Below are 24,923 nucleotides of genomic sequence, written 5' to 3' on the forward strand. Positions count from 1 at the left end.
TGGTTCAGCGCCTGGGTTAGTCTCCTGGTGTGACGCAACTGATTATACTTGTGCTTAAACTATTTTTAACTGCCAACAAAGAAACTGGGGTATAGGCATATGGCTTGCTGGTATGAAGGTATATATATGTCTAAGGTCCAGAGTTGCTCTCCAGGTTGTGATGGCAACTACTTGTGCTTAAATTTAACGGCCAACAAAGAAACTGATGTTAGCATTTTGTCTATTTTTTTATAAATCAAAGTTTTCCTTGTGTGGAACAAGGATGCACGGATAATGCTGGGCATGAATCTATAGTCTTCGCATGATTACAGATTGATATATTTTATGCAGTGATTGCTAGATTTCTCCCTGTCTATGTTTTTTTGGAAATTGTGCTTTCTTGCATTTGCTTCTACCTGTTTATCTGCATTAGTTTTTTTCACCTGCTTATCTGCATTGGATTGACATGACATTCATTTGTATTACAGAAATAAGTAGCCAATCCTTACATCAGGCAAGATGGTGCAGTATAATTTCAAGAAAATCATTGTTTTCCCTCCCGAGAAGGACTTCATCGACATAATCTTGTCCCGCACTCAGAGGCAAACACCGACTGTTGTCCACAAGGGCTATGCTATCAACCGCATTTGCCAGTTCTATATGCGCACGGTTCGCTATACTCAGCAGAACTTCTATGAAAAGCTGTCCACCATCATTGATGAGTTCCCCTGACTGGATGACATCCACCCTTTCTATGGTGATCTCCTTTCATGTGCTCTACAACAAGGATCACTACAAACTTTCCTTGGGGCAGATCAATACGGCTCGCAATATCATTGCAAAGATCTCCAAGGATTATCTGAGGCTGCTCAAGTATGGAGACACCCTGTACCGGTGCAAGTGCCTGAAGGTAGCTGCATTAGGTCGCATCTGTACTGTTCTAAAGGGTATCAGTCCTAGTTTGGCATACCTGGAGCAGATCAGGCAGCACATGGCCAGGCTTCCATCAGTTGACCCAAACACCCGTACTATCTTGATTTGTGGCTATCCAAATGTTGGGAAGAGCTCTTTCATGAACATGGTTACAAGGGCGGATGTGGATGTACAGCCTTATGCTTTCACAACAAAATCCCTTTTTGTTGGGCATGCGGATTACAAATATCTTCGATACCAAGTGATTGACACTCCAGGGATCCTTGATCGGCCTTTTGAGGACTGGAACATCATAGAAATGTGCAGTATCACCGCTCTTGCCCACTTGAGGGCTGCTGTGCTGTTCTTCTTGGACTTCTCTAGGTCTTGTGGGTAAACTATTGCTCGGCAAGCTGCACTCTTCCACAGTATTAAATCCTTGTTCATGAATAAGCCTCTGGTCATTGTGTGCAACAAGACTGATTTGCAGCCGCTTGATGGGCTTTCCGAAGAGGACATGAAGCTTTTTTTTTTATAAAAGAGAGCTCCCTCTCCGATTTCTATTAAGAGAAATCACCAAGTTTTTTTTCTTACAGCTAAAAAAGATAAACTGACATAACTACCCCCCCAAGGTCAGGCATTGCTTATCGAGGAGGAAGTGGAGCCATCCCTCCCCTCCCCACAAACCCCCGAGCAATATATCCCCAGGGGAAGATCTAAGGCCTGGGCTCAAACCGATCCCAGTACCAGCAACATAAGGTTCACTAAAGCAGAATAGAAGCAGTTTTAATCTCATACAAAGCTGGAAACATCCCCCATACAAGCGCTCAACAGAGAGCGGTGTGAAAGCAGAGCAGCAACAGCCTCATTAAGCGTCCACCACAGCAACGAATGCCAGAGGGTTTGTAGCTTAACCCACAAGTCTTCGGGTCCCAAGACGCCATCCATGAACTGCCTTGAACACTTCTTCAGCAACTTCGCCAATCTGCTTCACACCTGCCTCCATCATCTTATTTCTTATGGGTTTTTTCTGCAAAATATTCCAATCATATAAGTTCTTGAGTAATAAGTTGACAGGTATACAAGGATCATTTACCCTGTTATTATCAAGAACAACACTATTTCTCAATTTCCAAATTGTCCAACATATAGCCGAGACTCCTATCAAAACTAAACTCATCACATCTTTCCTAAAAAAAATTGTCCAATTCTTAAACACCAGTTCTAAATCTCCTGGTATATCATTTAAGTTAAAAGTACATTTCAAAATATTCCACAAAAGCCTAGCTACTGAGCAAGTTAGAAACAGATGATTAACACTCTCTCTATTTCCACAGAATGGATAGTTTTCATCACCATTCCACCCCTACGCCGCGGGTTATCCTTAGTGAGAATGCTATTTTTAAGAGCCAGCCACATAAAGACTTTGACTCTAGGTGGCATTTTAATTTTCCACATGTATAGGTGTGGGTATTTGACTCCATTATCTATAAGATGTGTGTATAAGGATTTTACTGTATAAATTCCATTTTTTTGTCAAAGTCCATCTTACTTTATCTTTTACATCTCTCAATATCACCGAACTGCACACCTCTTTTATATGATCCCAGAGCTCTTTTGAGTCCCCAATCAAAGCCCTTCTAAAACTTGTATTATCAAGTCCTTTTTAAAAAAATTCTTTAACCGTTTTTTATCAAAACAAATAGTATATAACCTGGGGAAATTTTTACAGAGTGGAGCAGATCCAATCCACCAGTCTTCCCAGAACCTGGTATTTCCTCCATCTCCTATCATGAATTTGCATAAAGAGGTAAAATAGTCTCTATGTTTTAATAACTCCTTCCAAAATTGGGAGTCACCTTGTTTAACAGATAAGTTTCCAACAGATTGGATCCTTGATATTTTTTTGAGATAATCTCTTGCCATAGCCCCTCCGTGTTGTAGATTTTCCACCACCATCTGCTCAAGAGAGTTTTATTCATCAGAGCTAGGTTTTTAATCCCCAAACCACCCATGTCCTTAGGTCTGCAGACATCGGACCATTTAACCAGATGATACTTCTTCTTTTTATCATCTTCTTGCCACAATAACCTAGCTCTAAAGAAGTCCATTCGCTTATTCACCCCAATGGATAATCCATAAAAGGACATCATAAAGTATGGAATGCCTGTCAAGGAAGATTGTATCAAAGTAACCCTTCCAGCACTAGCAAGTAGCCTCCCTTGTCAGTTTTCACATTTTTTTCTCCATCTTACTCTTTGGAGGTTTCCAGTGCTTGTTGCTAATTCTATTACAATCTACAGGAAGACCTAAATGTTTCATTGGCAGAGTCCCAATGGGGCAAGTGAATATCCTAGAATATTCATCCTTTTTGTTCTTGGCCTCCCCAAAAAGGAAAAGTTCACTCTTATGAAAATTAATTTTCAGACCAGACATCTGCTCAAAAAGGCATAATATATATTTGAGGTTATGTGCACTATCTATATCATCTTGTAGAAGGAATATGGTATCATCTGCATATTGCAACATGTTAATCCCATTTGTGGCATATTCTTCCAACACCCCTTTAACTAGGCCATTTTTTCTGGCATTATCAAGCATGATAGCTAAAGCATCAGCCGCCAAGTCAAAATTAAGAGGTGACATGGAATCTCCCTGCCTTGGCCCTTTATGAGTAGGAAAATACTTCCCTAGATTTTCATTCACTTTCACACAAACTTTCCCCCCTCTAATTGTTTCCATCACCCAGTCTATCCATTTGTCTGGAAATCCTTTCATTTTAAGCATTTGGAAAAGAAAGGACCATTTAATTTTATCATAAGCTTTTTCAAAATCAATTTTCAAGAGCAACGCCCCTTGTTTCTTTTTTTATGCTATTCAAAGCTTCATGCAGAATCAAGACCCCCTCCATGATATATCTGCCTTTAACAAAAGCAGTTTGCACGGGGGAAATGACATATGTTGCCACTATATTCAATCTGTTCATCAGAACTTTAGTAATAATTTTGAAACAAACATTCAGCAAGCAAATAGGCCTGAAGTTTTGTATTTTGGCAGCATCTTTGCTTTTTGGGACCAAAGTAATAATCCCATAATTCAACCTACTAATATCATTTTTTTTGTTTCCAAAATCTTCTAGTAAGGCCTTAAGACCATTTTTGACTAACTCCCAGTAATGTTGATAGAATTCAGCTGTAAATCCATCAGGGCCAGGCGACTTATTATGTGCCATATTAAACACTAAATTCTTAATTTCCTCCAAAGAGAACTCATTGATCAGCATGTCTCTATACCGTTCCTGAATCATTCTTTGATTTTCAATATTCAAAGAGATCGTAGAATTGTCAGGATGACCAAACAAGTTTTTATAGAAGCTTGTTATATATTCCACCAGATTTTTGTCTCCTTCTATCACCCCTTCCTCCTGCTCAAGCCTGTTAATTTTATTTCTCCTAAGTCTTCCATTTTCCTTGGCATGGAAGAATTTTGTGTCGCTGTCACCTTCCAATAATTCATCTACCTTAGCCCTTTGCTTCCACTTGGCTTCTTCCTATTGCAACAATCTGTCCAACTGAGCTCTCTACTCTATTTGCTCTTTTCTAACATCAGCAGTAAGTCCATTTTGTTCACAATGTTTATTAATATTATCTAGCTTAAGTAAAATGTCTTTTTTCAGCTCAATATACCAAGCATTTTTGTTTCTGTTCCAGCCTTTCAGTTTAGGCCTCAGAATTCTAAATTTCCCCAACAACCTGTCAACACTGTCTCCAATTATACTAGTGTCATTCCACACATCATGTATAATCTTGTCAATACCCTCTTGTAAAAACCAGGCATTTTCAAATCTGAATATTGGATCAGCTTTTTGAATGTCCCCGGAATCCAAAGAAGTGGTGTATGATCAGATTTCTCTCTAGTTAGGGCAGTAATTTGGGTCAAGGGGTATACCTCTTCCCATTATGTACTACATAGAATTCTATCGAATTTTTCAAAGGTGGGTATAGGCAAATTGTTACCCCATGTAAATTGTCTAACATTCATCTTGAGCTCTCTAACTCCATCTTGTTCCAAAATAGCATTAAACAGAAAACTCCAGTGCCCAGGGGAACCTGGTTTATTTTTTTCACTGGCTTTTCTAATGATGTTAAAATCACCCCATATCAAGATAGGGTTTATACTGGTTTGGAAGATTCTAGACAGCTTAGCCAGGAATTTAGATTTCCTTTCAGGTTGAGCATCACCATAAATCACCACCAAGTCCCAAATGAACCTAGTTTTTAGATCTTGCACTGTCATTTTAATATGGTAGTCTCCTTCACTTTGTGAAATCACATCAAGAGTGGTGTAATTCACTCCTAACAAGAGTCCACCAGATTTCCCCCTAGCAGGAGTGAAATGCCAGTGGAAGTCTCTATCAGCACAGATTTTCTGTAGATCATTTCTAGAAAATTCTTGTCTCATGGTCTCTTGCAGGTCCAGAAAGTCTACTTTCATGTACATTACCATTTCCCTAAGGAACCTCCTTTTAATGTCTCCCCCAAAACCTCTCATATTCCAAAAGATGCCTCTCATTTTTTGTTTCTTTTTCTTAGCAGAAAGTTCTAACAATTTAACAACAAAGACAGTTTTCACCCCAGAACCTCTGGTGGTTTTCTCTTTTTTTATCTCCTTCTTTGCTGAGAAAAGTCCTCTAACTATTTTCCAGTCCTCATCATCTTTTCTATTCCCCTCCTCATCTCCCTGATCAAGAAGATCTTCTAGGGTATGCTCCCTAGTATCAATGATCTCATTCTCCTCAAGCAACACATCTTGTTTCTGTTTCTTATTTAAGTCAGACAGCCACAAGTCAATTCTAGCCTGCTCTACATTTTTTATCAATTCCAGATTATGTGTAATCACCTCAGCATTTTTTCCTAGTGTGACCCCTACCCCCTCATCAACCTTTTGCGGGAGAGTATTAGATTTAGGAAAGCTTCCAACACAAGGTAACTCACCATAGTTATCTTTCTTTGCTGCTCTTTCCTTGGCCAGTTCTGTGATGTTACGATCTTCTTTTCCCTTTAGTCTAGCACATCTTCTCAGTTCCTCTTCTTCATCTTTCAGTACAGCCTCTCCTTTCCTAGCTTTTTTTATCTTAGTCTCGAAAGAGTCTGTGTCTTGACTGGCTATGTAATCCAATGGCTCAACATACCCTAGCCCAATGGCCTGGTCAATCAATTCTTGCTCTGTCATTTCTCCCCCTTCTTCCTGTTTGTCCTCCACTCCCATATCCTCATCAACGGCTTCTACCTCTTCATCTTCATTGCTACTTTTATCTCCAGATTGTGACCCCTTCACCTCATCACCTCCCTTCAGATTGATCTGGAGTAGCTCATGCTGTCTTTTAACCTCTTTCTCAAGAGTTTTCCTAATAAACTCCATTTTTTCCTTTTTTCCTCTTCTAGTATCAGTTGTGCAGTCTGCCTGGTAGCCAGCTCCTCTGCTTTCTGCAACCTGATCATCAGACTCTCTTCCCTCTCTTGTAATTCTGTAACTGCAACTGTCTCCTTACTTTTTTATAAACTTCATTAGTCTGATAGATTTCACTAGGTTTCAGGACCACCTGCTCATATTGTTTCAGACCCAGATCTCCCAAGTTCATGCTCTATTTTCCAGTGTCCATTTGTTTGCTTCTTTTTTGCATGTCATTCTCTCTTTGTGACTCAAAACTCTCAAGATCCAGATATTCAAATATCTTTCTGTTATTTCCCTCGTCAAACTTATACCACCCCTGTTCAGCAACTGAATCAAACTCAAAGTTTATGTCATACAACAACAAGTCCTTAGTAGTTATCTTAGTCCCTGCTAGAATTTTGTGCATGTCTCTCACACCCACCTTCACCCTGATTTCTTCTTGGGAGTGTATGTGCTCCACATCAACCTCCACCACTGGCCCTAAAGCAGATCCAATCTCACACACTCCTAGATAGAGCCTCAAAGTATGAGGCACTCCCCACATCTTTATCCATACTGAGTGGAGCTTCCCCTTGGCTTTATCATCTGGGCTCCAGAAATCAACCTCCACCATTGCTCATGTTCCCAACAGAGTAAATTTTCCAAAGTTCTTGAGCTCCACCAATTTGGTTTTGCTAGGGAATCTCATCAGAAAGGTTTTTGGACTCTGAAATTTAGCTCTCCATGTCCACCCCCATTCAAACATCTTAGCAAATCCATATGCAATTATAGTTTCATTCAACTGCCCAGACTGTACAGTGACAAGTGCCATTGGGTTTATATGCTCAGTAACAACAATGTATTTTGTAAGATGAACCAAAAGACATCCCAAACCTTTGGCTCCATACCGCACATACTTGGCTACAGGTTTAGCTTGCTTCAGAATTGTGCATTCTTCAGTACTATGTGATGCTCTCTGACACACCACACAAAACACCTTGTTTTTGCAGTCACTCTTGAGGTGCCCCTGTTCTTTACATTTGACACAAAAAAGATCTTTGCTGTTGTTTCCTATTTCCTTCTTCTTTGGAGCCTCTTTTCCTCACTCATCCTTTGTTTGCCCTTGCATCTTCAATATTTCCTGCTTAGGCATGTTAGACAACAAATATTGGTACTGTTGCGCCATTTGCTCCTGTGGCAAGAAACCAAACCGCCCCAGCCCCATCCCAACAGGCACCAGCTGGGGGAAATTGGTGTTTTTCACCATGGGAAATCCACCTTCCATCTGCATCTGTCCCCCTTGCACACCCATTTGCTGTATATTTGGATTGGTAACCGCAAAGTTACTGCCAGGTCCCACATCCCTATTTCTAGTTTGGGTTCTTTCTTGCTGTCCTCCCCTCTGCCTGAGCCAAATGATCCTCCCTTGCCATTCAGATCTCTCCCACTACCCATCGAAGTCCCTTCTCCTCCAGAACCACTACTATTAGTCCCAGACCCCCCCCCCTGTAATTTCCATCCCTGTTTCTCCAATCAAATCCTTCCTGAGTATGAGTGCTTTAATGGATGAGGGTGTGATGGCTGTTAAAAATGCTGCATGTGAGAGGCTTCTTGAGCAGAGAGTGGAGATCAAGATGAAGTCAAAGAAGATCAATGACTGCTTAAATAGGTTTCATGTTGCTATGCCCAAGCCTCGTGACAACAGAGATAGGCCTACTTGCATTCCTCAGGCTGTTCTTGAAAAAACTTGAGAGGGACCTTGAGAATGAGAATGGAGGTGCTGGTGTCTATTCCGCCAGTCTCAAGAAGCATTACTTATTGGCCAATGATGAATGGAAGGAAGATATTTCCCCTGGAATATTGGATGGGCATAATGTTGCTGATTTCCTGGATCCGGATATCTTGGAAAGGTGTGAAGAAATGGAAAGGGAGGAGGGCCTTCGTCTTGAAGAAGAAGCTGCTCAGGATGCTTTCATGATTGATGGACATGACGAATTAACTGAAGAGCAACGTGAGATATTGGGTAAGATAAGGAAGAAGAAGGCAATGCTCATCCAAGAGCATAGGATGAAGAAGAGTACTGCAGAGAGCCGTCCTATTGTTCCAAGGAAGCATGACAAAGACAGGAAATTCACAACCAAGAGATTGCAGGCAACTCACATCCATGGGTGTTGATCCTACTGCGGCTGTGAACCGACTTCGCAACCAGTCAAGAGGCCGTAAGCGTGAGAGGTCACTGAGCAGAGCTGATGGTGATGACGCCATGGACGTTGATGGCCAGCATTCCGACAAGAAACTGCGTACAATGTCGAGGTCTAGGTCCAAATCACGACCAATTGAAGAGGTCGTACCAGGTGATGGGCTTAGGGACACTGCTCAAAAGAAGAAGGCCATCAAGAAGTCGAGGGACTCTGTCAAGAACAGGAACAAGGAGGTCGCCGTGGAGAGGCGGACCGCGTCATCCCCACCTTGAAACCGAAGCATCTCTTCTCTGAAAAACGAGGCATTGGAAAGACCAGCAGGCGCTAAGCCAGTCAATGTGGATGTTGCTGCTTGCGATCACTGGATCAGGTGTGATAATTGTGCTTCACATGATTGCTATGTTCATGAATAGAAGTATTGTTTTTGTATGTGGATAGGGTTGTGCTGTAGGGAGCTGAGAGTAGCTGACGTATCGTACTGCACTATCGAATTGGATTTAGTAATTTTGTCAGTAACTAAAAAACCCCGCTATCATCATAAAGTGGAGATCGGTGATGCAAGCACTGTAGATGGCTTGCGAAGATTGCTCGAGCTACATACACATGTTTATTGTATGTTGAAGCTCAAGTCTTCATTTTCTCCTTGTGATGCAGGAACTGTTATTTCCTGGACTGGGGGTCAAAGAGGAGATAGAACTGTCTGGATTTTAAGTTTTATCTGGCTTTTGTTCTCTTTTACGCATCGTTCGTATTTGTTAGACTATGTCGTCGCTGAACTGTATGGTAGGTACCTTTGGTTTATTATATGCACTAGTGCGGAGTGGTGTTAATGTAATCTAACGGCCTGGTTGTTCTACCTTCACTGAAATACGTAGTATGTTGCTACTTGCGAGTACTTGATTGTTTCAGTTGTGTTTTTACCCTTTCTGAGATGCAATGGTGCGAGATGGTTTAGATGAGTATCCATTGTTATGTGTCCATTATAAACTGAACACGGATTGAGCGAGATGGTTTTGTTGATTGTTGCGAATTCTGCCGTTGTCTGTCTACTGAAGGGTGCAGTAATTATATTTGGATGCGGAAGAAGTTTTGTACGTACTTTATTCACAGTTTCTCTGTTGTAATTTCTTGACATGTTATTTAGATTTTCATTCACAAGTATTCACGCATGGCTACACTCTCCTTGCACCTTGCTAGTATACTTGTGCTTAAACAGACAGCACGCATGCATGAACCAATACGTCATTATCAAGTTAAATACAAACATGGATCAATGCAAAAGAGAACGCAAAAGGGGGCAGACAAATTAGACCAACACAAGTTGCTCACGGTTAGCACAATGTCAACTTGCTCCCAAACTCTCCACCAACTGATATATATATATATATATCCTCACGGTCACGGGCAGGTTCGTCTCGGCTGCGTTTTGATGATTTAGACGCACTGACTGATGGGGAGATGACGGGCATGCCTTTACGACTACCATCGAATATATACTATTTTTCAATACTTTTGGCGGATAATCGTTCGCCGCCTCTAGCAAAGTCACGAATATCTAACGTGTATGCAGACATCTCTTTACTACTCGCTTCGTTTCATAATATAAAATCTTCCATCTGTTTCGGCAAACTGGGGTTCGCCGCCTCTAGCAAAACCATGCTTATCTAATGCCAAAACTCTAGTGATCAACCCCAACGTCAGTAATTACAAAAGCACTCCTCACCAATTCATTCTTAATTAGCAAAACTACTAACTCAAACATCCATAGTTTTCCCCGCTGTTTTGCGTCTTTCGTCCTTTCTTGGTGAACACATTGTTTCCGACAGAGCCATGCCCGTCGGAGAAAAACATAGCTCACTGCTGGTTCATCAAATATGTAAGAGTGATAAAAAAAATTGTACATTGAGCCATATGTTTTTTATTTTATAACAGTTTTGTTATTTCTCAGACTATTGCCAAAAGACTATTTCTAGCGATAACTGCAAGTGAAATATTGAGTCGGACGGCTATTAATACTTGACTAGGAAATAACTATTCTATTTAACTTTTAATTTCAAAAGGAAGAAAAACTGAAACCAAGACATATGTGGCAAGGAAGTTTGATTTTATTCATTTTTGTGCGTTAATTGAGTGGACATAATTGTGGAACTCATTGTCCACTCTTCAACATGTTTTTATTGAAGGCAAACTCTTGGAACAGCCTTTCACACTGCTTTATAAATAAAGTATACCTTTAATAATACAAGGCAGTGAGGAGGCCTTCATGCAAAGCTGATTCAGGATAACCGGACAAACACACGTGAGTACGTTGTCGAGAAATAATACAAGTAAGCGTAAGTACAACGCCACGGTACATCCTAACACACTTAAGTTCCACCACAACACGCCATGAGGGAAACAGTAGGAACATGTGACATTTGCACGTTCTGGGTAACAGCCCGTTCAATAGTCAAAACACAAGCATGGATTACAGTACAGGCGGGCCAGGTCAAGTCTCAACTACACTTACGGGGGTTTGATTTCACCTACCGGCTACCGTTTCCCGCGAGCGTACTCCTACAAGCTCTCTGTTGCAAACTTTTGATCATTCTCGCCGGCCGATCAAACTTGATTAGCGACAGAGAAACTGCTGCCCCGATACACAGCAATGGAGGTCAAGGTGTTGAGCTCCAAGCTCGTCAAGCCTGCCTACACTGCCGGCGAAGCGCCGACGCCGGCCACCGAGTACATTCCACTGTCCATCTTCGACAAGGTGACGTTCGAGATGCAGATGGCCATCATCTACGCCTTCGCGCCGCCCGCGCCCACCACCGCCTCCATCGAGAAGGGCCTTGCCATGGTCCTCGCCCAGTACCGCGCCTTCGCCGGGCAGCTCGGCGAGTCCCCCGACGGCACGCCGTCCGTCATCCTCAACGACCGTGGGGCGCGCCTGGTCGAGGCGACCGTGGACGCCGACCTCGTCGACATTGCGCCCTCGAAGCCCACGCCGGAGCTTCTGAAGCTGCATCCTGACCTGGAGGCGGAGCACCAGGAGGTGGTGCTGCTGCAGCTGACAAGGTTCCGGTGCGGCTCGCTCGCTGTAGGGTTCACGTCCAACCACGTCGTCGCCGACGGCCACGCCACCAGCAACTTTCTCGTGGCCTGGGGGCGCGCCACCAGGGGGCTCCCCATGGGTCTCCCGCCAGTGCACCACCACGCGGAGCTATTCAAGCCACGCTCGTCGCCTCGCGTGGAGCACGACCACCGCAACAGGGAGTACTACATGCCGTCGCCCACCGACGTGGTCGGTCACCACGGCGATGCCGCCGACAACATCGTCATCCACAAGGCGCACTTCACCAAGCACTTCATCGCCGGTCTGCGCGCCAAGGCGTCAGAGGGGCGCGGCCGGCCGTTCAGCCGGTTCGAAACCATCCTCGCCCACCTGTGGCGCACCATGACGCGCGCGCGCGACCTGAGCCCCGAAGAGACCTCCAAGATCCGGCTGTCCGTGGACGGGCGGCACCGGCTCGGCCAGCCGGCGGAGCACTTCGGCAACATGGTGCTCTGGGCGTTCCCGCGGTCCACGGTGGGCGACCTCCTGAACCGGCCGCTGAAGCACGCCGCACAGGTGATCCACGACGAGGTGGCGAGGGTGGACGGCGCCTACTTCCAATCTTTCGTCGACTTCGCCACCTCCGGCGCCGCCGAGAAGGAGGGGCTGGCGCGGAGCGCCGTCTGCAAGGACGCGCACTGTCCGGACGTGGAGGTGGACAGCTGGCTGACGTTCCCGTTCTACGAGCTGGACTTCGGCACGGGGAGCCCGAGCTACTTCATGCCGGCCTACTTCCCCACGGAGGGGATGCTTTTCCTCGCGCCGTCCAACTTCGGCGACGGCAGCGTCGATGCCTTCGTACCCCTATTCCAAGATAACCTTCAAGCGTTCAAAGAATGCTGCTACTCCATGGAGTAGGTGGCCTAACTGTGAATTAGTCGAAGAAACAGTGAGCAAGGCACATACATTATTTCATTTATTATTGAGAGGGTGGCCAAAAATATGTTTTTTCTTCTTCTCGTTGAGAATTGTATAGTGCCACTGTTATCATGTATACTATTAACACGAATTTTCGGATCAAACAAGTTCCATTATAAACAAATATACCTTATCTTACCTACTGTTTGATCTGACTTGAACACTAAACTAGAAAATCACTGAATTAATTACATAATTTTCCTAAAAAGCTGTTTAAGATGGAGCAGATTACAAAAATGAAAGTGTATTTTGTTTTCTGTGGGAAACAACAGGGCTCTGTTGCATATGTTTTATCAAATTTTAAATAAGTGGTACATGCAATGGTTTTACAAAAGAGCAAAAAGAAAATAAAGACTACACATAAAAGTTAGCAAAAAGAAACTAAGAATGAGACAACAACAGTAAGAGAAACACCATGGCAGCGTCTGGGGAGATCCTGGTTGAACAAAGAGCATCTCCAGCCGTTGGCCCCCCAGGAGGCGTTAAAAATCACCCCTGGGGACGCAACGGCGCAAAACGCGCGTTGGGGGCGTGTTGTCACCCAGTCGCGGCGCCCACGGGATTTTTTTCGAACGACACAAACACGGCGAGTTCAAACCAAATTCAACCAAACACGGCACAAACACGCCCGCTCATACATATTTAAAGTATTTTACAAAAAGAAAAAACACACTACTAGGCCCGCCCGCCGTCTCGCTCGCCTCGCCGCTCCTCGCCGGCCGCCGCCCTTGCAGTTCTACATGCCGAGGAGGCTGTAGAACCGCGTGTAGTCGTCGCCGCCGCCGTCGTCGTCGTTGTCGCCTCCGCCGTGGCCGCCGTCCCTGCTGCAACCCTCCCCCGATTAGCGCGGCGGGTTGGGCGGTCCGGCGGCGTCCTCCTCGTCGTCGCTGTCGAGGATCATGACGCTGTGCTCGTCCTCGCGCCCACGCTTGCGGGTGGCGATCTCCTCTAGGGCACGGGTCTGCCGGGCCATCTCAGTTCGGAGGTAGTCGTCGCGCGCCCACCGCAGGGCGTCCGCATCAGAGAAGCCGCGCCGGGCTATCTCCTCGTACTCCGGGGGGAGGCTGGGCTCCGATTTGGGCGCGACGAGGACGAGGCGCCCTGAAGCGGGGGTGGAGTCGGCGATGCGGATACCAGAGCTGCGGGTGCGCCGGCTAACAGGCGTGTCCTGGGGCTCTGGCTTGACGGGCGTGTCCTGGGGCTCCGGCTTGATGGGGCGGAGGCAGGGAGAGCCGGTCGACCGACCGGATGAGGAGGAGGATGCCCCGGGGTCCATGCGCCTCGGCGTCCACGAGCTCCCACAGCGGCGAGAGAATTACGGGGGGGGGGAGGGGTACTCCAGCCTCGGCGTGTTGCCGCCCTCGATGTACACGAGGACGGCCTCCAGCGTGCGGCCGGGCAAGCTCCACCATCGGTGCCGCCCCTCGGAGTTGAGCCTGCCGTAGGGCATGACGCCGTTGGTGGCCTCGACCTGCTCAGCGTGATGGCGGCGGAAGTACGGCTCCCAGAGCGGGCTGTCGGGGACGTAGCGTGGCCCCTCCCTCGCCGCCCGTGGCAAAAAGGCGCGAATACGCGCGATCTCCGCACGACGGGCCGCCCCGGTGGGCGGTGGTGGCACCGGGACCCCGCCGGCGCTAATTCTCCACGCCCCGGGCACCCGCATGTCCGGCGGGACCGGGTACTCGGCCTCGAAGAGGAGCCGAGCTTCGTCCTCGTGAAGGTGGCGGCGGCCAAAGCCGTTCGCCGCCGCGCCGTCGCCTGGGAATCTTTCGGCCATTTCTTTGAACTGGGACGGCGAGAGGAGAGGGAGGAACGGGAGAGAGGGCGCGTCGGCGGTGGAGACTCTGTGCGTGCCACCGGCGCCCTGGGGTCGGCTTATATAGGCGGAGGCGGCGCGAGCACGCGTGGCCGCCTCGTCTACGCGTGGCATGCGCGGGGACGCGCGTCGTCATGCCTTCACTGCGCCGCCCGTGAGGCATCAATGGCGGAGGCTGACCGGCACGACAGCGCGCGGCAGCCTTTTGGCATTGATTCGCCGCGGGAAACGAGGCGATGAGGACGACGAAGCGGCGAGAAGCGAGATGAGTCGCTGGCAAGGAGGGCCCGCGGCTCTTTTGCGCCAAAAACGATTCGCCCGGTGCCCCCCAGCGCGCCGGGTTCGGATTGGGTCCGCCGACACCAATTTCGGCCCGAGCCGGCGAAAATTGGACCCTTGGGAGCGCGACTGGGCCGATTTTTTGACACCGGCGGCCGAAAAGTCGCCTGGGGGCCTTATTAGGGGCGTGACTGGAGATGCTCTAAGCCCAATCTTTCTTTTCAGACACAATTATCTGAAAGAGTTGGTCCATCCCTCAAACTAACTGTACTCTTTCTTTTTGGCTCTGAATGAGAGCCATTTTAGTTCTTCCTTAAATTTGTTCGTGTGTGTAATACCTTTGAAAATGAAGTCGTTTCTTGTGGTCCTGATGACCGAAGATACTAGGATGATGAGCTCCGTGTAATAAGGTACATGCAGAAGATGCTTAAGCTTAATATCTTCCGTAATCTTGAATAATTGTGTGACCAAGTGGGACAGAGATATGTCCAGCAAATTTGAGCAAAGGGGCAATGCATGAACAAGTGATCTCTAGTTTCAACGACTTGATGGCCAGTTGGCCACACATTACACATGCATAATCTGCAATAAAGAAGTGTTTTCTCTGCAGAAGAGCTCGTGTATTCAGCCTATTGCGTGGCAGCATCCAGAGGAACAATCTTTTGTTTCAATTCACAACAAGATTGCCACAACCATTTAAAGAGGGGTTGGAACATAGGGGATTTGTTCGCTCGCTCCCCCTCCCCCCTCCCCCCCGAGGGGGGAGGGGGGGGGGGGCGACGGGCGAACCCCCTCCCCCCCGACCCCCCTCTCCTTCGGCCCCTCCCCGTCGCTCTCCCCTCCCGCTGTCGCCAGCATGGTCCGTCGGGCCCTGGCGGCGGCGGGCTGTTCTTTCCCTATGCACGCGTGGGGGAGGGGGAGGCGAGGGCCTCCTGAATGCGGCGGTGCTGCTCGGCCAGCGGCGGGGTTCCTGTAGGCCTCGGGTACCTTTGATGTGGCGACGCGATAGTTGGTCGAGGGTAGCGTGGTGGTACTGCTGGTGGCCAGCGGCGCCCGTGCGGCCCAGATCTGGGCCCTTCCAGGCTCCATCTGGGCTGGGACGGGCTGGTAGCTCAGCGCGCGGTGGCTCTGCTCCCTGGTGCACTACCAGGGAAAACCATACCAGTAGCGCTGGATTTTGAGCTACTGATGTCTACTAAGCAACCTTCTTCTTGTAGACTCGTGTCGGGCTTCCAAGCGCAGAGTTTTGTAGGACAGTAGCAAATTTCCCTCAAGTGGATGACCTAAGGTTTATCAATCTGTGGGCGGCGTAAGATGAAGATGGTCTCTCTCAAACAACCCTGCAACCAAATAACAAAGAGTCTCTTGTGTCCCCAACACACCCAATAGAATGGTAAATTGTATAGGTGCACTAGTTCGGCGAAGAGATGGTGATACAAGTGCAATATGGATGGTAGATATAGGTTTTTATAATCTGAAAGTATAAAAACAACAAGATAGCAAGTAGCAAAAATAGTATTACAACGCTTGGAAACAAGGACTAGGGTTCATACTTTCACTAGTGCAAGTTCTCTCAACAATGATAACATTACTAAATCATATGGCAATCCCTCAACATGTGACAAAAGTCACTCCAAAGTTCCTATCGCGGAGAACATAAGATGAAATTACTTGTAGGGTACAAAACCACCTCAAACTTATTCTTTTCGATCAATCCATTGAGCTATTCCTATAAGTGCCACAAACAACCCTAGAGTTCGTAGTAAAATAACACCATATGATAAACATCAATCAACCCTAATGTCACCTAGATACTCCAATGTCACCACAAGTATCCGTGGGTCAATTATACGATATGCATCAAACAATTTAAGATTCATAATATTCAATCAAACACAAAGAATCTCAAAGAGGGCCCCAAGATTCCTACCGGAGAAACAAGGACAAAAAACATGCATCAACCCCTATGCATAGATTACCCCAATGTCACCTCGGGAATCCGCGAGTTGAATGCCAAAACATACATCAAGTGGATCAATAGAACACCCCATTGTCACCACGGGTATCCCACACAAGACATACATCAAGTGTTCTCAAATCTATAGTAGTATTCAATCCAATAATAGTGAAACCTCAAAGGTAAAACTCAATTCATCACAAGAAGGTAGAGGGGGAGAAACACCATATGATTCAACTATAGTAACAAAGCTCACGGTACATCAAGATCGTGCCAAATCAAGAACACGAGAGAAAGAGAGAGAGAGAGAGAGAGAGAGAGAGAGAGAGAGAGAGAGAGAGAGAGAGATCAAACACATAGTTACTTGTACATACCCTCAGCTCCGACGGTGAACTACTCCCTCCTCATCATGGAGAGCGCCGGGACGATGAAGATGGCCACGGTGATGGTTTTCCCCTCTGGCAGGGTGCCGAAACGGGCTCCCGATTGGTTTTTCGTGGCTGCAGAGGCTTGGGGCCACGAAACTCCTGATCTAGGTTTCTTTCTGGGGATTTTGGTATTTATAGGAATTTTTGGCGTCGGTCTCACGTCAATGGGGTCCACGAGGCAGCGGCAAGATAGGGGGGCGCGTCCTCTATCCTTGTCATTGCCTCGGGACTCTTCTAGACCAACTCTTGTGCTTCGGGGGTCTCCTTTGGTCCATAAAAAAGCACCGTAAATTTTCAGCCCATTCCGAGAACTTTTTTTCTGCACAAAAAACAACATCACGGTACATAATTCTGCTGAAAACAACGTCAGTCTGGGTTAGTTCTAATCAAATGATACCAAAATCATATAAAATTGTTGTAAACATGGCATGAATACTTCATAAATTATAGATACGTTGGAGACGTATCAGCTACCAGTATCGCTGGTACACACGCTACTGCTACAACGCTACAACTATTTTTTAGTAGTAGCGTGCTTTCTATCTAGCACTACTGGTAACTTAACATAGCAGTAGCGCCCGTGCAACAAGCGCTACTGTTAAAGGCGCGCTGTTGGTAAACCTTGAAACCGCGCTAATATTTTATATTTTTTGTTTTATAATGTATTTATACACCCGTTATACAAATTTTGATACAATAGCTCATCGTCATCATAATAATTCATCATCATCATAATAACAACTCATCGTCATCATCATCATCATAGTCATATAAGAACTCATCATCATAACAACCAATCCTCGATACTCATCATCATCTATGAGTCATATAACAACTCATCATTCTAAGTTCTAACACATTCAAGCACATAACTCATCATCATAATAATAACAACTCCTCCTCCTAATAGTCATAACCAACACTAGCTAGTTAATTGTTCTTAGAACATGATGGGTACTAGCTAGGACCTGCTACTCTGTCTAAGGTAAAATAGCATAAAACAAGATAGCCTCTGACTCTCCATTATGGAGAATGGAGATCTACCTATCTCCAGTTTGTGGGTTTCGCACCATGTTGCCTCCAAGTAGCTCCCTACGATCATTCATAACTTTTCTTCATCCTTTGATTGTGATGTCTTCATATCTTCGAGAAATTGTGTATGTACTACGGTGAGCCATAGGCAGACTTGGCTGTAAGCTAATAATATCCATGTCACCTTTCATATGCATCAGATGAGGCACACAATCCTTCGGGAGTTTTTGTTGAAGAACATAATAATAACGTAGTTAGCAATGTAGTTTAGCTTTAGAAGAATGTATGCAAAAGATGCAGTTGTGTCATAATAGTAAAAAATCTTACCATGCTATTTCCATGGATGTTACCTTAGTTCAACATGTGGACTAGTGGCACGTATTGAGCATAATGTGGAGGAGTTTCATAATTGTTATTGAAAGTCTTAACATCGGTAATAAATGAGATAAGATGATTTTTCTCCTCGCAAGTTAGTTCAGAGCCATCAGTGTAGTAGGTTTTGTCTACTACCCTTCGTACATTTCTGAAGAATGGAAATAAGCTGTCAACTATTTTTAAATAAACAATATAAATTACGTAACAAATTTATTTGACAAACTCACATACAGGTAGTACTGGAGGCATATCCACATTCACCCAAATGTCGATATTATCTTCAACATCATCTTCAGGACGAATATCATAGGTTAATTGCATATCCTCCTGGAATTCATAGGACTTTCATAGAGCTCTTCAATTTGAGCAACCAAAATACGTGCGATTAACTGCATTGTAGAGCTTTGATACGTCTCCGACGTATCTATTTTTCCAAACACTTTTGCCCTTATTTTGGACTCTAACTTGCATGATTTGAATGGAACTAACCCGGACTGACACTGTCTTCACTAGAATTGCCATGGTGTTATTTTTGTGCAGAAATATAAGTTCACGGAATGACCTGAAAATCAACAGAGATTATTTTTGGAATATATACAAAATACTGGAAGAAAGATCCACGTCAGGGGGCCCACACCCTGTCCACGAGGGTGGGGGCGCGCCCTACCCCCCTGGTGCGCCCCCTACCTCATGGACCCCCTGACGCTCCGCCGACCTCAACCTTGACTCCATATATTCACTTTCGGGGAGAAAAAAATCAGAGAGAAGGATTCATTGTGTTTTACGATACGGAGCCGCCGCCAAGCCCTAAACTCTCTCGGGAGGGCTGATCTAGAGTCTGTTCGGGGCTCCGGAGAGGGGAATCCGTCGCCATCGTCATCATCAATCTTCCTTCATCACCAATTTCATGATGCTCACCACTGTGCATGAATAATTCCATCGTAGGCTTGCTGGACGGTGATGGGTTGGATGAGATTTATCATGTAATCGAGTTAGTTTTGTTAAGGTTTGATCCCTAGTATCCACTATGTTCTGAGATTGATGCTGCTATGACTTTGCTATGCTTAATGCTTGTCACTAGGGCCCGAGTGCCATGATTTCAGATCTAAACCTATTATGTTTTCATCAATATATGAGAGTTCTTGATCCTATCTTGCAAGTCTATAGTCACCTATTATGTGTTATGATCCGTTAACCCTGAAGTGATAATAATTGGGATACTTACCGGTCATGACCGTAGTTTGAGGAGTTCATGTATTCACTATGTGTTAATGCTTTGGTCCGGTAGTCTATTAAAAGGAGGCCTTAATATCCCTTAGTTTCCAATAGGACCCCGCTGCCACAGGAGGGTAGGACAAAAGATGTCATGCAAGTTCTTTTCCATAAGCACGTATGACTATATTCGGAATATGCTACCTCTTGAGCACTTGCGTTGGTTTTCCCTTGAAGAGGAAAGGGTGATGCAGCAGAGTAGCGTAAGTATTTCCCTCAGTTTTTGAGAACCAAGGTATCAATCCAGTAGGAGGCTACACGCGAGTCCCTCGCACCTACACAAAACAAATAAATCCTCGCAACCAACGCGATAAGGGGTTGTCAATCCCTACACGGTCACTTACGAGAGTGATATCTGATAGATATGATACGATAATATTTTTGGTATTTTTATGATAAAGATGCAAAGTAAAATAAAAGGGCAATGAAAATAACTAAGTGTTGGAAGATTAATATGATAGAAGATAGACCCGGGGGCCATAGGTTTCACTAGTGGCTTCTCTCAAGAGCATAAGTATTTTACGGTGGGTGAACAAATTACTGTTGAGCAATTGTCAAAATTGAGCATAGTTATGAGAATATCTAGGTATGATCATCTATATAGGCATCACGTCCAAGATAAGTAGACCGACTCCTGCCTGCATCTACTACTATTACTCCACACATCGACCGCTATCCAGCATGCATCTAGAGTATTAAGTTCAAGAGAACAGAGCAACGCTTTAAGCAAGATGACATGATGTAGAGGTATAAACTCATGCAATATGATGAAAACCCCATCTTGTTATCCTCGATGGCAACAATACAATACGTGCCTTGCTACCCCTACTGTCACTTGGGAAGGAAACCGCAAGATTGAACCCAAAGCTAAGCACTTCTCCCATTGCAAGAAAGATCAATCTAGTAGGCCAAACCAAACCGATAATTCGAAGAGACTTGCAAAGATAACCAATCATACATAAAAGAATTCAGAGAAGATTCAAATATTGTTCATAGATAAACTTGATCATTAACCCACAATTCATCGGTCTCAACAAACACACCGCAAAAGAAGATTACATCGAATAGATCTCCACAAGAGAGGGGGAGAACTTTGTATTGAGATCCAAAAATAGAGAAGAAGCCATCTAGCTAATAACTATGGACCCGAAGGTCTGAGGTAAACTACTCACACTTCATCGGAAGGGCTATGGTCTTGATGTAGAAGCCCTCCGTGATCGATGCCCCCTCCGGCGAAGCTCCAAAACAGGCCCCAAGATGGGATCTCGTGGATACAGAAAGTTACGGCGGTGGAATTAGGGTTTTGGCTCTGTATCTGATCGTTTGGGGGTACGTAGGTATATATAGGAGGAAGGAGTACGTTGGTGGAGCAACAGGGGGCCCATGAGGGTGGAGGGCTCGCCTGGTGGGGGGGGGGGTCGGTGCGCCCCCTACCTCGTGGCCTTCCTGTTGGTTGCTTGACGTAGGGTCCAAGTCTCCTGGAACTTCTTCGTTCCAAAAATCACGTTCATGAAGGTTTCATTCCGTTTGGACTCCGTTTGATATTCCTTTTCTTCAAAACCCTAAAATAGGCAAAAAAACAACAATTCTGGGCTGGGCCTCCGGTTAATAGGTTAGTCCCCAAAATAATATAAAAGTGTATACTAAAGCCCAATAATGTCCAAAACAGTGGATAATATAGCATGGAGCAATCAAAAATTATAGATACATTGGAGACGTATCAAGCATCCCCAAGCTTAATTCCTGCTCGTCCTCGAGTAGGTAAATGATAAAAACAGAATTTTTGATGTGGTATGCTACTAGGCATAATTTAAATGTAATTCTTCTTAATTGTGGTATGAATATTCAGATCCAAAAGATTCAAGACAAAAGTTTAATAGTGAAATATAAATAATAATACTTCAAGCATACTAACTAAGAAATTATGTCTTCTCAAAATAACATGGCCAAAGAAAGTTATCCCTACAAAATCATATAGTCTGGCTATGCTCTATCTTCACCACACAAAGTATTTAAATCATGCACAACCCTGATGACAAGCCAAGCAATTGTTTCATACTTTAGTAATCTCAAAATTTATAAACCTTCACGCAATACATGAGCGTGAGCCATGGACATAGCACTATATGTGGAATAGAATGGTGGTTGTGGAGAAGACAAAAAGGGAGAAGATAGTCTCACATCAACTAGGCGTATCAACGGGCTATGGAGATGCCCATTAATAGATATCAATGTGAGTGAGTAGGGATTGCCATGCAACGGGTGCACTAGAGCTATAAGTGTATGAAAGCTCAACAAAAGGAACTAGTGGCTGTGCATCCAACTTGCTTGCTCACGAAGACCTAGGGCATTTTGAGGAAGCCCATCACTGGAATATACAAGCCAAATTCTATAATGAAAAATTCCCACTAGTATATGAAAGTGATAACACAGGAGACTCTCTATCATGAAGATCATGGTGCTACTTTGAAGCACAAGTGTGGTAAAAGGATAGTAGCATTGTACCTTCTCTATTTTTCTCTCATTTTTTTATTTGGTCTTCTTTGGCCTCTTTTTTCGTCCGGAGTCTCATCCCGACTTGTGGGGGAATCATAGTGTCCAATATCCTTTCCTCACTTGGGACAATGATCTAATAATGATGATCATCACACTTTTATTTACTTACAACTTAACAATTACAACTCGATACTTAGAACAAAATATGACTCTATGTGAATGCCTCCGGCGGTGTACCGGGATATGTAATGAATCAAGAGTGACATGTATGAAAAAATTATGAACGGTGGCTTTGCCACAAATACAATGTCAACTACATGATCATGCAGAGCAATATGACAATGATGGGGTGTGTCATAGTAAATGGAATGGTGGAAAGTTGCATGGCAATATATCTCGTAATGGCTATGGAAATGCCATGATAGGTAGGTATGGTGGCTGTTTTGAGGAAGGTATATGGTGCGTGTATGATACCGGCGAAAGGTGCGCGTTATTAGAGAGGCTAGCAATGGTGGAAGGGTGAGAGTGCGTATGATCCATGGACTCATTGTTAGTCATAAAGAACTCATATACTTATTGCAAAAATCTACAAGTTATCAAAGCAAAGTATTACGCGCATGCTCCTAGGGGGATAGATTGGTAGGAAAAGACCATCGCTCGTCCCTGACCGCCACTCATAAGGAAGACAATCAATAAATAAATTATGCTCCGACTTCATCACATAACAGTTCACCATACGTGCATGCTACAGGAATCACAAACTTTAACACAAGTATTTCTCAAATTCACAACTACTCAACTAGCATGACTCTAATATCACCATCTCCATATCTCAAAACAATTATCATGTATCAAACTTCTCATAGTATTCAACACACTCATAAGAGAATTTTATTATTAATCTTGTATACCTAGCATATTAGGATTATTTAAGAAAATTACCATGCTATTTAGGACTCTCAAAATAATCTAAGTGAAGCATGAGAGATCAATAGTTTCTATAAAACAAATCACCACCGTGCTCTAAAAGATATAAGTGAAGTACTAGAGCAAAACTATATAACTCAAAAGATATAAGTGAAGCACATAGAGTATTCTAATAATTTCCGAATCATGTGTGTCTGTCTCAAAAGGTGTGTACAGCAAAGATCATTGTGGTAAACTAGAAAGCAAAGACTCAAATCATACAAGAGGCTCCAAGCAAAACACATATTGTGTGGTGAATAAAAATATAGCTCCAAGTAAAGTTACCGATAGAAGTAGACAAAAGAGGGGATGCCTTCCGGGGCATCCCCAAGATTTGGCTTTTTGGTGTCCTTATATTATGTTGGGGGTTCCATGGTCATCCCCAAGCTTAGGCTCTTTCCACTCCTTGTTCCATAATCCATCAATTCCTTACCCAAAACTTGAAAACTTCACAACACAAAACTTAAAGTAGAAAATCTCGTGAGCTCCATTAGCGAAAGAAAACAAAAGACCACTTCCAGATACTGTAATGAACTCATTATTTATTTATATTAGTTTTAAACCTAGTCTATTCCAACTTCTCTATGGTTTATAAACTATTTTACTAGCCATAGATTCATCAAAATAAGCAAACAACGCACGGAAAACAGAATCTGTGAAAAACAGAACAGTCTGTCGTAATCTGTAGCTAGCGCAAGATATGAAACCCGAAAAATTCTAAAATAAATTTCTGGACCTGAGGAATTTACCTATTAATCATCTTCAAAAAGAATTAACTTATTATCACTTTCCAAATAAAAATGGCAGCAGTTCTCGTGAGCGCTAAAGTTTCTGTTTTTTTACAGCAAGAATAACAAGACCTTCCCCAAGTCTTCCCAACGGTTCTACTTGGCACAAACACTAATTAAACACAAAAAACACAACAAAAACAGAGTCTAGATAAATTATTTATTACTAAACAGGAGTAAAAAGCAAGGAATAAAAATAAAATTGGGTTGCCTCCCAACAAACGCTATCGTTTAACGCCCCTAGCTAGGCATAAAAAGCAAGGATAGATCTAGGTATTGCCATATTTGGTAGGCAATCCATAAGTGGCTCTCATAATAGATTCATAAGGTAATTTAATTTTCTTTCTAGGGAAGTGTTCCATGCCTTTCTGAGGGAGTCCTAGATTAGGGGGTCTCCGGACAGCCGGACTATCTCCATTGGGCGGACTGTTAGACTATGAAGATACAAGATTGAAGACTTCGTCTCCTGTCCAGATGGGGCTCTACTTGGCGTGGAAGGCAAGCTAGGCAATACGGATATGGATATATCCTCCTTTGTAACCGACCTTGTGTAACCCTAACCCTCTCCGGTGTCTATATAGACCGAAGGGTTTTAGTCCGTAGGACAACAATCACAACATACAATCATACCATAGGCTAGCTTCTAGGGTTTAGCCTCTCTGATCTCGTGGTAGATCTACTCTTGTACTACCCATATCATCAATATTAATCAATCAGGACGTAGGGTTTTACCTCCATCAAGAGGGCCCGAACCTGGGTAAAACATCGTGTCCCCTGCCTCCTGTTACCATCCGGCCTAGACGCACAGTTCGGGACCCCCTACCCAAGATCCGCCGGTTTTGCACCAATCATTCTAAGGAAAGGTCTACGAAGAATAATAGGACATGAAGGATTGCAATCTATATCAAGAACGATAAAATATACGGGCACATAATTCCTATTTGCAACAATAAGAACATCATTAATTCTTCCCATAG

The 24,923-nt window shown here is 44.4% G+C and overlaps 1 protein-coding gene and 1 pseudogene across 1 annotated transcript; both read left to right on the forward strand.

Moving 5' to 3' along the window:
- The first annotated feature begins 498 nt into the window (after positions 1-498).
- On the forward strand, positions 499-8,853 carry LOC123107590 (nucleolar GTP-binding protein 1-like; annotated as a pseudogene).
- A 2,278-nt stretch (positions 8,854-11,131) lies between these two features.
- Positions 11,132-12,549, forward strand: LOC123107591 (putrescine hydroxycinnamoyltransferase 3-like). Its single transcript, XM_044529563.1, has one exon. The coding sequence runs from the start codon at positions 11,173-11,175 to the stop codon at positions 12,475-12,477; it is 1,305 nt and encodes a 434-aa protein (XP_044385498.1). The 5' UTR covers positions 11,132-11,172; the 3' UTR covers positions 12,478-12,549.
- Positions 12,550-24,923: the final 12,374 nt, after the last annotated feature.

This window comes from Triticum aestivum, chromosome 5A, assembly GCF_018294505.1.
Source record: "Triticum aestivum cultivar Chinese Spring chromosome 5A, IWGSC CS RefSeq v2.1, whole genome shotgun sequence".
Classification (NCBI taxonomy): Eukaryota; Viridiplantae; Streptophyta; class Magnoliopsida; order Poales; family Poaceae; genus Triticum; species Triticum aestivum.